The sequence below is a fragment of the Accipiter gentilis genome, chromosome 3, assembly GCF_929443795.1.
Source record: "Accipiter gentilis chromosome 3, bAccGen1.1, whole genome shotgun sequence".
In the NCBI taxonomy this organism is placed as follows: Eukaryota; Metazoa; Chordata; class Aves; order Accipitriformes; family Accipitridae; genus Astur; species Astur gentilis.
The window spans coordinates 48,395,208-48,408,962 of record NC_064882.1 but is presented as its reverse complement, the minus strand read 5'-3'; the positions used below and the strand labels follow the sequence as shown (position 1 = coordinate 48,408,962).

Sequence of the window (13,755 nt, the reverse complement as noted above, 5' to 3'; positions counted from 1 at the left end):
AGCATCCTTGCCTCAGCCCTGTGAATAACTAGGGATTTTATATCTTATTCATCAGATTTCCCAGGGTCCCCACGTTTCAGGGCAAGGAATGGGGCGTTTTGACCCAAGCGAGAGGATGCATTTTCAGGAGCCAGCCCCAAAGCTCTCTACTTATGGCAGGAGATGAGAGCCTGGCCGGGGAGCCAAGTGTGGTCCTCACAGCCTTGCCTTCTCCCCACATAGCCATAGCCTTTGGGCGGGCTTTTTCTGATGCTCATCTTTTAAATATTTATAGGGTTTTGCTCGCTATCATTCAGTTACGCGACTTATCTGAATCTGGTTCAGCTCAGAGAAATGTGTGTCATTAACGTCTTAAACACCCGACGATCGCAAGCAGTACTCAGGAAAAATGGACTTGTCATCTGGAAAAATACAAAGTAATCTACCCTCGCTTTCTGGCTAAGTGAATGGGAAAATGAGGATTAAAAAGACTGAGTAGAAGGGACATTAAAGCTACTGATCTTCCCCGTTTACATTCTATCCACTGGTTCAGCAGCAGGAGTCCTGGGGCTCTGCTTTTATTGCTGTACCCCGCAGAAAGAGCCCTCCATCATGCCCTGCTCTCCCCATCATGGCAGCGACAGCTCTCAAGTTTTCAATCCCTCCAGCATCACATTCAGAGAGATAAAACTAAATTTAAAACCCGACCCGAGGCTGGTGAGAGGCATGGCGCTTGCCCTGCCATCCTCAGCCGTGCCCCATAAGTCACGCAGCATCAGCCCGGGGGGGGAAACGACTTCGCCTCGCCTGCCCTGGCCCATCTGGCTGCACCCAAGGCGATGGAAACTGTTAACCACAGTTTGGAGCGGAGCTGTGAACACACATCCAGGAGCTTCCCAGCAGCCTGCTGCCCCCCCCTCCAGGTGCCACCACCAGCGCTGCCAGTGTCCACCTCCCTCCTCCATGGCTGGAAATCTTATTTTTCAGCCTAAATTTGGTCAAGCTTAAACCAGTCCATCAGGGAGGGGAGTAAAAACGTCCGGCTTGTCCTGCTGCAGGGGCAGGGGACAGAGCATGGGCCCAGCGTCCCCCACCCTGTGGCCTTGAAGCAAAATTACAGCACATCACCCGAGCTGGGGAGCAGCTTTTCCAGGAGCTTCCCACGGGCAAGGCCGATGGTCTTCTCCCACGCACGTCCTTGCGTCTTCTTGAGTGCTCTGTCTGCTGTTAATCACTCCACTTTGCTTTCAGTGCTTTTACCTTCATTCCTCCGACTCCCTGACAATAAAGAGCTCTGTACTGAGAATATACACCTCCTGCTAACCCCTCTCAGTGACTAGCATCTCCCAAGGCCTCTGCGATGTGCTTTCTGCAGCCCTCCGGTCCCCTTGATAGCACTCTCATCCTCCACTATTTCTCTAAAAACATAAAAAATAATCCGCATGCACAGGAGGCGGTTTCCTCAGGTGACACCAACTCAAACACAGGAGCGGAATGCTTGTGAGCCAGAGGGACTCATGAGCGTCTCCGGTAAGGCAAACTTCACCCATAGCCTTTATTAGATGAGCAGCTCTCAAACAGAAACCACACTTCTATCAATCAGCATCAAAACACACCAGTGTTAGTGGGCCCTGAACAAACTCAAGGGCAGGGAGGGGTGAGGTGGTACGACTGCATGCCTCACGTTTGCCTTCAGCATAACCGGCCACAAAATCAGCTATTTTCCTCAGAAACTCCTCAAAAAGCCTTCCAGAACCATGAAACCACGCTGCCAGAGCTGGGCATTCCTGTGTCACAGCCACGCACAGCCCCGGCTCCTGGCTAGCATGGGGACATCTAGTTCTGGCACAGGCTGAAGGTGACCAATGAAGCAAAAAAAGGGGGGGGGGGGGGAAGGGTTTTTTAATAATTACAAGTAACAAGAACAAAGGGTTCACCTCCTTCTTAGCACCATCATCTACCTCTGTACTGCTGCAGCATCCCAGCCACTCAGGGAGGCTTCCAGCAAAACCAGAGAAAAGTGGGTATTTCCAACATTAAAATAAAACAAAAAGCAATTCTGAGTCCTTCCAGGTCACCTCCCTGCAGCCGCGGAGCGCAGGGCAAGGCGCCCGCCCTCGTGCTCCCCTCCCGACGCGTGCTGCACGGCGGGACGCCAGCATCCTCCAGCGCTGGCAGGCTCCCAGCAGGAATACGTGGGATTTTGACAGTTTGATTACTTTATTCCTTTTTTTTTTTTTAATTAACGGCTCTGTGTAAACCTCAGTTAAATGTCAAGCGCGTTCTGCTGCCACACTGAGGGAACCGTTCCCCCACAGCCAAACTACACCACGCGCAAACTCCTGGTTTTAAAGCCCAGCAGATGACAATGCCTCCCAGGTCCCCAGGCAGGGTGGGCAGCGCCGGGGGGCCGGACCCTCCTCGCGCTCAGCCGGAGCCAAACATCCTTCTTGCACACAGTCCCGGGGGATCAGCAGAGCTGTAATAAAAAGGCACAAGCCCTCCCCGTGCATCTGTCCAGCGCTGCTGGCACCTCCGGTCATTGCCAGGTTTATAGGTTCCTAGCAAAATCCCTTCGAGAGACCTCGAGGAGGGTTTGAGCGAGGCCTGGGGACAGTGCTGCCTCGCAGCCCCCTGCACAGTTTAGGTCTGCTCTGCTCCTTCACCGCAGCCAACGCTGGCTGCATCCGGGGCTCAGTAAATCTTCTGTCGGCTGGGTAGGATGGCCTCCTTGATGAAAGAGAAGATGAGGAGGATACCGGAGCGTTTGCCCCTCTTCCCCTTGGTGAAGTAGTTGGAGACCACGTCGTCTGCGGAGAGGAGGGAAGAACAATCAAACACGAACCTGCTGACAGCCATGGGAGCCCTGGGATGGGTCATCTGATTTCAGGGCAACGCACGAGCTGCCTTCAAAGCATGAAAGTTTCTGGTTTGCTCTCATCTAGCCTATCTGGGCATTCCCATAAGCCACTAACAGGGACCCCAAATCCTGAGCTCCCTTTCTTGAGCTGTAGGGAGGGTCCAGGGAAAGCAACAGGGCCCCAGGACTGGAGAGATGCTGGATGTAAACAGCCCTCCCTCCACTCTGCTCACTCACCCCTCACCCTGCAGAAGCCCTCCTTTTCCTGCCCCGGTTTTTGGAAGGGTTTACCCGACCAGCTGCCCCCCTTCACCGCTCTGTGCAGAGGGAATGGGGGGTGTTGAGCGCAACCCCTGTCAAAAACCAGCGGGCGTCTGCCCGGACCTCGAGAACGCTCACCTCCAGGCTGCACTGTGGAAGGCAGGACGTTCTCTCCAGCTGACAAGGAGACGAAAAAAGCAAAAGGAATTAACCACAGGCAGAATGTGAAGTAGGCGAGAACCTGCGGGCAGAGCAAGAGAGGAGGTGAGAGCCGAGTCGCAACACACTCAGCAGCCATTCACACGCTGACTTCTGTTCAGGCTGACACCCACGAGTGCTGCCTCGGCCGCAGCTGCACCTCCCTATGATACACCCCAAGTTTCTACCTGAACCCCTCAAAAGAAAAGGCACTGAAGGGGGACAACCGCAAATCAACCTCTCCCAAGTCTCTCAGGTGCTGAGATAGCATCGCCTTGTGAAGCTGATAAGGGGCTAAAATTCACCCAGCAACTTCCACAGAAGGACAGGGTGTGCAGAAAAAGCTCTTGCTCCTCTCCTAGGCACCTGAAAACCTTTTCTTCTACCCAAAACCAGAATTTTAAAAAGCATAATTAAAATGAGCAGGAAATTGGCTGTGGTGTTATGACTAATTAAATCCTCTTCACACCCTCCAGGGACTAAAAGGAAGAGTCAAGACCTGGGCTCGCTCCTCCTGCCCTGGGGTGGGACACCGGTGTAGCACGAGGAGTTGGCGCTTGGGGGAGCAGCCGCTGCGGTTTGGGAAGAGGTGCCACACCAGCCTCCTTGTGCGCACCGATGCTGGAGAAGCATTAAAACTTCATAAAAAGGTTGTTGGTTTTTTATTTTGGTGGAAGTTTTTTTGTTTGTTCTTAAAATTTGCGCTAAGTGGCAGCTACTGTTGGGCCTGAACAAGCCCCTTTGTGAATCTGGGCCTTCGTCTTGGGCAGGTGCAAGGATGATGATACAGAAGAATTAGCATGTCAGAGACATAAAATTAATGAGAAGCAAATATTCCAAAAAGGAAGTGATTCGTGGTTAGCTTATAAAAAAAATTAAAAATAATGTTTTTTTTTTTTTTACTTTTCCTAGTTTTCAGCATTTTAGGGGGAAAAAAAATAATCCGTGCTAAGATTCAGTATTTTTTCTGCTCTTCAGCTGGCTGAGAAAGACCCAAGCCCACAGCCAAGAAAAGAAACTGCAGCTTCCCTGGTAATTCTGAGGGAACAAGCACAGGAACCCCCAGGGAAGGTCCATGAAAAATATTCTCAGTGTGTCTTACTGCTGACTGAAAAAATGGCATTTTCCTCTCCCCCCCTCCTGCTAGCAGCTCCATGCTGGCTGGAAGAACACAGACCGACTCCTTCCCAAAGTTCTCTCACCTCAGAGAACAGGTAATACTCTTCGGTGAAGTACTGGAACGCTAAGTAGTGATTGAATATAACCAGCACTGTCAAAGAAAAACACAGCAAAGTCAGTCTCCAGCCTGGAAGAAATACCATCGGTGTATTCCAAGGCTCCCGAAGGAGGACATCCGCCTCCGCTGCCACAGCCCCTGCGAGGAGCAGTTCCTCCCTGCCGTGCAGCCCCTTCCCCGCAGCCCCTGTACACCTGGAATCTTGTTGTTGCTAAAATATTTTCTCGCATCTAGTGAGAAATAGTGTGAGCAGCCAGAGTCCCCCGGGTCCCAGCTCCAGTTTGTTACTCTGTGCAGCCCCGGTTGAGTCCCTCATCCCTCTGGTGCTTTATGCTCTGTGTCCCCGAGGGCACCCTGGAAAGCCCAGCCTGACACTTGCTAATGCTGCGCAGCGCTGAGATGAGAAGCGAAAAACCCCGCGTCCCCGACAGCTGCTGCGAAGAGAAGCTCTTCTGCCATCTGTAAACCAAGTCAAGCTGAAATGCAGCCAGGACAGTAGGGCTAACACTGTCCCCAGCAGTGAAAAACACCACTTAGCTCTTAAGAGGCAGGAATTGGAGCTTCTTTCGCCTTTTATTTCAGATGCCAAGACAGCAGCCCCAGCCCAGGAGCACCAGGTCAGTAGACGCCCGGTGGGAGACAGCCCCGACACAAAATGCTGTGTCCCATGCTGCTTTATTGTCCTCTCCAGCCTAAGGACGTCACCAAAGATCCAGATGAGAGTCTGGGTCTGCCAGAAAACGCAGCTCCTGATCTATGCACCATGGGAAAGCGACACTAATTTTCAAGTAGTGGATAAAATCCTGCCTTCGTGAATGCTTTGAGGAGCAAAGGTATTTTAGTCGTACACAGAGAGCACCCTGAAATATGCATAAGGACTCCAAAAAGTCATACTGGAAGAAATTTTGCCCATTTGCTACTTAAGGTGTCACTACAAATCACTCAGAGCAGAGATTAAAAGTCAGATCTGTGCACAGGACACTACAACACACAGGAGACTTGGCAACCCGTGGCGGGAGGAAACATTTGACCTACTCAGAGCAGCCAAAAACCAGTGTAATTGGCAGAGCTACTGGCCTACCACCCCAGACCCGGTGGCAGAGCTACTCCCCGGTTCAACCTACGATGTGAATCTGGCCGTTCATCAGCCAAGCGCAGTAGACAAACGCCTAAGCTGCCCGCTTCAGCCAAAATATCGGTGCTGCTTATTTAAGCCCCTGGCCAACCCCACAACACAATCCCACACCCGTGCCAGCCGCTCAGAAGGGAGAAGAGACCGTCTTGCCTGTCTCGCACCAGGACTTGCCTGGGCTGACGACCAGGCAGCCAGCAGTCCATGGCAGCTGCAGACACAGGCTCGACAAATCCTACAGGAATGGTGCAAATGTGAAAAATAAAAATCCCTGATTCAGGCTCGGCAATGCAATTTTCTAACACGACTTTCTCCAGTAACCCTAATGAATTTCCACATTAATTGTGGACATTTGTCCCAAAGCTTTTCTTTCTCTAAACATCGGCCCCTTACAATGGCACACACACACCGCCTCACACAGCCCAGCCTGACATCAGGTTGTAATTATACACGCTGGGTTTTTTAGTTTCCTTCAAATCCCTCCTGCTCTTTACCACGACCCAGCAAATGCCTGGAACAGGAGGTCTGCAGGGAGGATGCCAAGCTTTGGGACAGCCGGGATCTCGTTTCCCCAGCACTGCCACCTGAGTTTGGAGTGGAACTGGCTAGAGGGTGAAGCAGAGGGTGTCTGGGAAAGCCTGGTGACCCCAGCTCTGCACCGGGGCACACAACCAAAGGCACTTTCCGCACCACCACGCCCAGCCCACAATTATTGCAGCTACATCATAAAGTGCAATTCAAAAGTCCTGCACAAAGCTCAAAGTCCTTTTAAAAGCCACAGGGGCTGCAACAGCAAAACCCAAACCTTTGCTGCCACCCAGAGCCCACCCGGTGATCAGGGTGACAAGGCTTCCTCCGCCCCAGCGCCTGCTCCCACGGGAAGGTGACAGCTGCACTCACCGCAGGACAGTATGAAATTGGAGGACGTCAGGATGATGAAGGGGAAGGTCTGCAGCAAACCGAAGTAGACCAGATTGGTGAAGAGCCCCACGCCCACCATGAAACCAGGAAAGTGTTCGAAGAGGTAGAGGCCGACTAGCACGGCCGAGGAAAACTGGAAGAGAGAACGGGGGTTGCCTGGGGCAAACATGGGTGTGCAGAGAGCAGAACTGCAGACAGCTGCGCAGGCAGGAATCCTGCCACCATCAAGGTGATTTTTAGTGTGCTCTGACGGCACCGCATCTCCCCACGCACCTCCCACTCGGCACCATCGACTTGGCAAAGCTCCAAATAGGAATCCCACCTTGCTGCTGCAGCTCCTGGTAGGACAGGCTGCGGCTGCGCCTCAGTTTCCCCAGCTGAGGGGGGAGATGTGTCACCCAGGAGAGGTCAGGCAGGGTCACCACCTTCCCAGTTAAGCAAGGCACCGATTGAAGCAGCCCCTGCCAACCTCCCTCCTCGGGAGCTGGAGCCATTGTGGGGCCAGGAGAAGCAGGAGCTTCCCAAGTGCTTGTCCTGTCTGTCCAAAGCCAACATCCCACACCACAGCTGCTCTGCCAGCCCTGCTGCTGCTGCACCACAGGTGATTTCAGCAGGGAGCCGCTCGTTTCTGCAAGCACAGGGACTTACCCAGATCATGTATTTGATTATCCTCCTGGTGACAACCGTGTACTCCTCGATCAGCTCCGCCAGGTAGTACAGCCCAGCAGCTATGGGAGAAACGCCCTGCTCAACCCCACGGGCCGGGAGGGACCGGGACAAACACCGCTGCCTTCAGCCGCGGGGTTCCACGCTCACCGAACCCAGAGCAGACTGAAGGGCAGGGGTAACACACACCCCCCCCCCGCAACTCTCGGGGGCACCCGCGGACCCCCAAACTCTGGGGCACCCGCAGGGCCTCAGGAACACTCAGGGGACTCGCGGGCACCCGTGGGACACCCCCGCCCCAACCTCTGGGGCACCCACAGCACCTCAGGGGCATCCAGGGGGGGCTCAGGCCCCCGGGATGTGCTGGACCCGCGGCCCCGAGATGGCTCCCAGCAGGATCCCAAGCTGCCCCCTCCCGGGAGCCACTCCCTCGCCGACACAAAGCACGACATATCGCGACAGCCCCCGGGAGGAGCCTGAGGCCGGGCCCAGACCCCGCGCGGCGGCACCCCCGCAGGCTCCAAACCCTCCCCACCCCCCCCGGCGGTGGCGCTCACCGATCGCCAGGGTGACGAAAGCCACCTGGATGAGCAAGGACAGCCAACTCAAGGCGTAGATGAACCACATGGCGGGGACGAACCGGGCCGGGCCCCGCCGCTCCCGGCTCCTGCTCCCGCTGTGGCGGCGGCGCTGGGCGCTGACCACGCGGCGCCGGAACAAGCGAGACCCGCCCCGCCCGGCCAGGCCGCCGCCCCTCGGCGCTACAGCGACCCCTGCAGGCGGGGAGGGCTCCCCAACAGCGGGGTTCGGGGGGGGACGGGGGACACGGACCCCGAAACGTACAGGGACCCCCAAAACTGTACAGGCACCCCGAAAAGCGGGGGGACCTCGAAACTCCCAGGGACACCCCAAAACTGTATGGGACCCCCAAACTGTACAGGACTCCGAACCATACAGGGGCCCCCCAAATTGATACAGGGACCCCCAAACCGCACGGGGACCCCGAACCACACAGGGCCCCCCCCAAATAAATACAGGGACTCCCAACCGTGCAGGGATCCCCCCCATACCGCACTGGGACACCCCAACTGTACAGGGACCCCCAAAACCGTATAGGGACCCCGACCCACAGAGGGACTCCCCCCAGCTGTACAGGGACCCCCAAACCGCACACCGACCCACCCAAACCCACTCCATATGGGGACCCCGAACTGTAGGGCGACACCCCGAAACCATTCAGGGACCCCCAAACCCCACAAAGACCCCTCCTCCAAACCATACAGGGACCCCAAACTGCGTGGGGACCCCCAAAACTGTACAAGGACACCCCCCCCAAACCTGTGTAGAGACCCCCTGAAACCATATAGCAATCCCCCTCCGTGTGTATAGGGGCAGCTCCTGCAGCTGTATAGGGTTCCCCTGCACCTACATAGGGACTCCCTCTCCGGCCATACAGCCTCCCCCCCCCGGGACCCCCTCCGCACCCGTGCAGGGCCCCCCGATATTGTATAGGGACCCCTGCACCCATTCAGGGGTTCCTCTGCACCAATAGAAGGACCCCAGCACCCATACAGAGACTTCCTTCACCTGTATAGGAACGCTTGCACCCATATAGGGGCCCCCCAGCTTGTATAGGGACCCCATGGGGACACCAGGGACCCCAGAACCCGTGTAGGCACCCCTGTGTCCATATAGAGACTCCCTGCGCCCGTATAGGGACCCTCTCCGTCCATATAGGGATGCCTGCACCTACCTAGGGACCCTGGGCTGACACCCCAGCACCCATATAGGATCCCTTCCACCTATACGGGGACCCTCCGCATCTGTATAGGGACCCCTGCACCCATATAGGGACCCCCACCCCAGCACCTTCACATCCGGCTGAATCCTGACCCACTGTATGTCTGGGACCGACCCTTCCCCACCCCACAGCTCAGGGATCCCCCCGCGGGGGGGAACCCTCAGCCACCCACCCCGCCCCCCGCAGCTGTGGTGGGGTGCACTGGGCTGGTACTGGTCTGGCACTGACCTGCACTGGGCTCTACTGGGCTGGTACTGGGCTGCACTGGGCTGTGCATCCTGGCCAAGGCTCTGGCTGGAGGCATCCCCTCCTTCCCCTGCACATGGAGGGTGCCTGGGACCCCCACCCCCCAGCCCTGCCAGTGCACCCAGCAGCCCCCCACCCCAGCCAGATCCCTGGGGGAACATCCCCCACGGGGAGGATTTTGGGGTGCTGGTGTGGAATCCCTCACTGCTGGGTGCTGGGGTGCTCGCTGCAGGTGCTGGGGGGCTCGGTGTCTCCGGGAGCTCCAGGGGAGACGGGACAAGCTCACGGGCAGGACCCGTCACGCGTGCACCCATTTCCATGCGTGCACCCATGCACGTACACCCATGTGTGCACCCCCTACCCCTGCACGGCCCTGGGGGCAGAGGGGGGTACAGCTGGCGTCCCCTGCTCAGACCTGCTGGTCCCCTCCACCGGGGCTGGCCGGGGGCTGGGGAGGGGGCTCAGAAGAGCCCTTTGCACCCACACCTTGCCGCCCTGTGCCTGGCGTGGCCCGGATCACGCTCACCTCCCTGTGTCTGCAGCTTTGGGGCGTGCTTAGCACACTCCTGGCAGCCCCCTGCCTTCCCTTTGCACCCCCCTGCACCCCCTGCAGCCCTCCTGCATCCCCCTGCATCCCTCCTGTATCCCCCCGAATCCCCGTGCATCCCTCTGCATCGCTCCTGCATCCATCTGAATCCCCCTGCAACCCTTCTGTATCCCCCGAATCCTCCTGCATCCCCCTGCATCCCTCCTGTATCCCCCCGAATCCCCGTGCATCCCTCTGCATCGCTCCTGCATCCATCTGAATCCCCCTGCATCCCTTCTGTATCCCCCGAATCCTCCTGCATCCCCCTGCATCCCTCCTCTATCCCCCCGAATCCCCGTGCATCCCTCTGCATCGCTCCTGCATCCACCTGAATCCCCTTGCACCCCCTGCATCCCTCCTGTATCCCCCCGAATCCCCGTGCATCCCTCTGCATCGCTCCTGCATCCATCTGAATCCCCCTGCATCCCTTCTGTATCCCCCGAATCCTCCTGCATCCCCCTGCATCCCTCCTCTATCCCCCCGAATCCCCGTGCATCCCTCTGCATCGCTCCTGCATCCACCTGAATCCCCTTGCACCCCCTGCATCCCTCCTGTATCCCCCCGAATCCCCGTGCATCCCTCCTGCATCGCTCCTGCATCCATCTGAATCCCCCTGCATCCCTTCTGTATCCCCCGAATCCTCCTGCATCCCCCTGCATCCCTCCTGTATCCCCCCAAATCCCCGTGCATCCTTCTGCATCGCTCCTGCATCCACCTGAATCCCCTTTGCACCCCCTGCATCCCTCCTGTATCCCCCCGAATCCCCGTGCATCCCTCTGCATCGCTCCTGCATCCATCTGAATCCCCCTGCAACCCTTCTGTATCCCCCGAATCCTCCTGCATCCCTCCTGTATCCCCCCGAATCCCCGTGCATCCCTCTGCATCGCTCCTGCATCCATCTGAATCCCCTTGCACCTCCTGCATCCCTTCTGTATCCCCCGAATCCTCCTGCATCCCCCTGCATCCCTCCTCTATCCCCCCGAATCCCCATGCATCCCTCTGCATCACTCCTGCATCCACCTGAATCCCCTTGCACTCCCTGCATCCCTCCTGTATCCCCCCGAATCCCTGTGCATCGCTCCTGCATCCATCTGAATCCCCTTGCACCCCCTGCATCCCTTCTGTATCCCCCGAATCCTCCTGCATCCCCCTGCATCCCTCCTGTATCCCCCTGCACTCCCCTTCACCCCCCTGCATCGCCCCGTATCCCCCTGCACCCCCTTCATCCTCCTGTATCCCCTTTCATCCCCCTGTATCCCCCTGCACCCCCTTGTATCCCCCTCATACCCCTCCTGCACCCCTCTGTATGCCCCCCATCTCCCCCCGCCTCCGCAGGCACTGCCCCTCTCTCCCCCCATCGCCCACTCCCCGGGCCCCCGGCGCTGTCTCGGTGCCCCGAGCACCCTCAGGACAGTGGGGTGCAGCTCAGCGCCCCCCGCTCTGCTGGGCAGGAGCAGGGAGATCCCTGGGGAGGGGGAGCGAGGGGCCAGGGCTGAGCCAGGAAAAGGGTGGATGGAGGAAACCTCTCCTGCTTTTGCCTGCAGCACACTGTTATTGTAGGGTTGCTCGGGCAGCGAGCTCCGTACCCGGCCTCTTATTGTAGGGTTGGAAGAGAAATGGGTTCTTTACCCACGGTGGTGGTAGAGGGGTGGGAGAGGAGGCGGCTGTACCCCCTGAGCTGTTGTTGTGGGGTTGTGTGAGCACCACGCTGTATACGTGACCTGTTTGTTGTTGTAGGGTTGTGTGAGCACCAGGTGGTATACCCTGAGCTGTCGTTGTAGGGTTGTGTGAGCACCAGGTTGTATACCCTGAGCTGTTATTGTAGGGTTGTGTGAGCACCAGGTTGTATACCCTGAGCTGTTATTGTAGGGTTGTGTGAGCACCAGGTTGTATACCCTGAGCTGTTATTGTAGGGTTGTGTGAGCACCAGGTTGTATATCCTGAGCTGTTATTGTAGGGTTGTGTGAGCACCAGGTTGTATACCCTGAGCTGTCGTTGTAGGGTTGTGTGAGCACCAGGTGGTATACCCTGAGCTGTTATTGTAGGGTTGTACACTGTGCAGTATACGTGTGCAGGATACGTGACCTGTTTGTTATTGTAGGGTTGCACGAGCACCAGGTTGTGTATCCTGAGCTGTTATTGTAGGGTTGTGTGAGCACCATGCTGTGTATGTGACCCGTTTGTTATTGTAGGGTTGTGTGAGCACCGTGCTGTGTATGTGACCCGTTTGTTATTGTAGGGTTACACGAGCACCAGGTCGTGTGCCCTGAGCTGTTACTGTAGGGTTCTACACCGTGCAGTATACGTGTGCAGTATACGCGACGTGTTTGTTATTGTAGGGTTGCGTCAGCACCACATTGTGTACCCTGAGCCGTTGTTGTGGGGTTGTACACTGTGCAGTGTACGTGTGCAGGATACGTGACCCGTTTGTTATTGTAGGGTTGTGTGAGCACCGTGCTGTATACGTGACCCATTTGTTATTGTAGGGTTGTGTGAGCACTGGGTTGTGTACCCCGAGCCCTTGTTTCGGGGTTGCCCTGTGCTGTGCCCCCCCAGCGGGGCAGCCCCTGGGAGCACCCACCCGAGGGCAGGGCTGAGCCCAGCGGGGTGCGGGGGTCCGGTGCTGGCAGGATCCGGCCTCGCTTCCAGCCGTTCCCCCGTGGCCCCCCCAAAGTCTTCGCCGCCGCCTCCCCGCCGGCAGCTCGGCATGAGTTTTGGGGTGCGTGACAGTCCCCGTCCCCCGCTCAGCTCGGGGTGCCCTGCAGGGTGATGGGGGGTGAAGCAGGCTTTGCTGGGTTTGCCCCAAAAGCGCTAGGGGTGCAGCAGCGTTCTGCCCCCGGGAACAGTGTGGGGGGGGGGGATTTTGGGGGTGGGTGCTGGGCTGCAGCACCCCACGGGGCTCCCCCAGCCCCAGCAGCTGCTGCCCCGCTGCGCCTCGGCCCCCAAACCTCGCTGAGACCCCGGGGAGCGTGGGGGGGTGTACGTGGGGTGGGAGGGCAGGGGGGTGTATTGAGGGGCCTGCACGCTGGGGATGTGCGTGGGGGGGTGTGCGTGGGGTGTACCCGCAGGTGGGGTGTGTGCGTGGGGTGTATGTACATGGGGGGGGCCCATGGGGTATATGTGCACGGGGGGGTGCATGGAGGGGTGCATGGGGGGACGTATGCGTGGGGTGTACATGCGTGGGGGGTTGTACGGGGGATGTGCGCACGGGGGGGTGCGCGTGGGTGCACACGCCTGGCGGGGGTGCACAGGGGGGTGCACAAGGGGGGCTGTACGATCTGGGATGTGTGTGCATGGGCTGTGTGCGTTATGGGGTGTCTGCGCATGGGATGTCTGTATGCGGGGTTGTGCCGGGGGGGTGCACATGTGTGTGGGGGTGTCTGGGGAACATGTGTGCATGGGATGTAGATGCGTGGGGGTGTGTGTGTGCATGGGGTGGTGCAGGGGTGCCCGTGCATGGGGTGTGCGTGGCATGTATGTGCATGCGGGGTCTGGGGGTGTGGGGTGCATGTGTGTGTGTGTGGGGGGGTGTACATGGGGGGGGTGTTTGTGCATGTGTGCGTGCGCAGAGGCCAGGCCCACGGGCCCCACGCTGCTGTGGCAGAGCCAGCCCGGTGCTAATGCACCCCGGCACGGCTGGCGGGGGCTGCCGGTCCCGGTGCTGACCCTGGGGGCTCGGTGACCGAGCACTGACCCCCGTGCGGGGGCTTCAGACCAGCCCCCCCACCAAGCCCCAGGGGCTGCCCCAGGCAGCCAGGAGCTGCACTGGAGGGGGGGGGGGAGAAGTGGCTGCGGGGCCGGTGCCCAGCCTTTGTGGGTGCAGGTGTGGGTGGGGGTAACTGCATACCTGGAGGGTTTGGGGTGCAAG

General features: G+C 58.1%; 1 protein-coding gene across 1 annotated transcript; it reads right to left on the bottom strand.

The window, feature by feature from the left end:
• Window positions 1-1,728: 1,728 nt before the first annotated feature.
• Window positions 1,729-8,007, bottom strand: TEX261 (testis expressed 261). The gene is made up of 6 exons (XM_049830958.1): window positions 7,812-8,007; window positions 7,237-7,316; window positions 6,568-6,721; window positions 4,501-4,568; window positions 3,239-3,341; window positions 1,729-2,789 (listed from the first exon to the last, which is right to left on the bottom strand). The coding sequence occupies exons 1-6, from the start codon at window positions 7,879-7,881 to the stop codon at window positions 2,674-2,676; spliced, it is 591 nt and encodes a 196-aa protein (XP_049686915.1). The 5' UTR covers window positions 7,882-8,007; the 3' UTR covers window positions 1,729-2,673.
• Window positions 8,008-13,755: the final 5,748 nt, after the last annotated feature.

What these genes read in the sequence shown, in the direction of transcription:
- TEX261 (XM_049830958.1), bottom strand. Translation starts at nt 7,881, where the DNA reads ATGTGGTTCATCTACGCCTTGAGTTGGCTGTCCTTGCTCATCCAGGTG. An exon ending in CAATTTCATACTGTCCTGCG is followed by an intron (nt 4,569 to 6,567) that starts GTGAGTGCAGCT and finishes TTTCTTTGACAG; the next exon opens with TGCTGGTTATATTCAATCAC. An exon ending in TTCCACAGTGCAGCCTGGAG is followed by an intron (nt 2,790 to 3,238) that starts GTGAGCGTTCTC and finishes TCCTCTCCGCAG; the next exon opens with ACGACGTGGTCTCCAACTAC.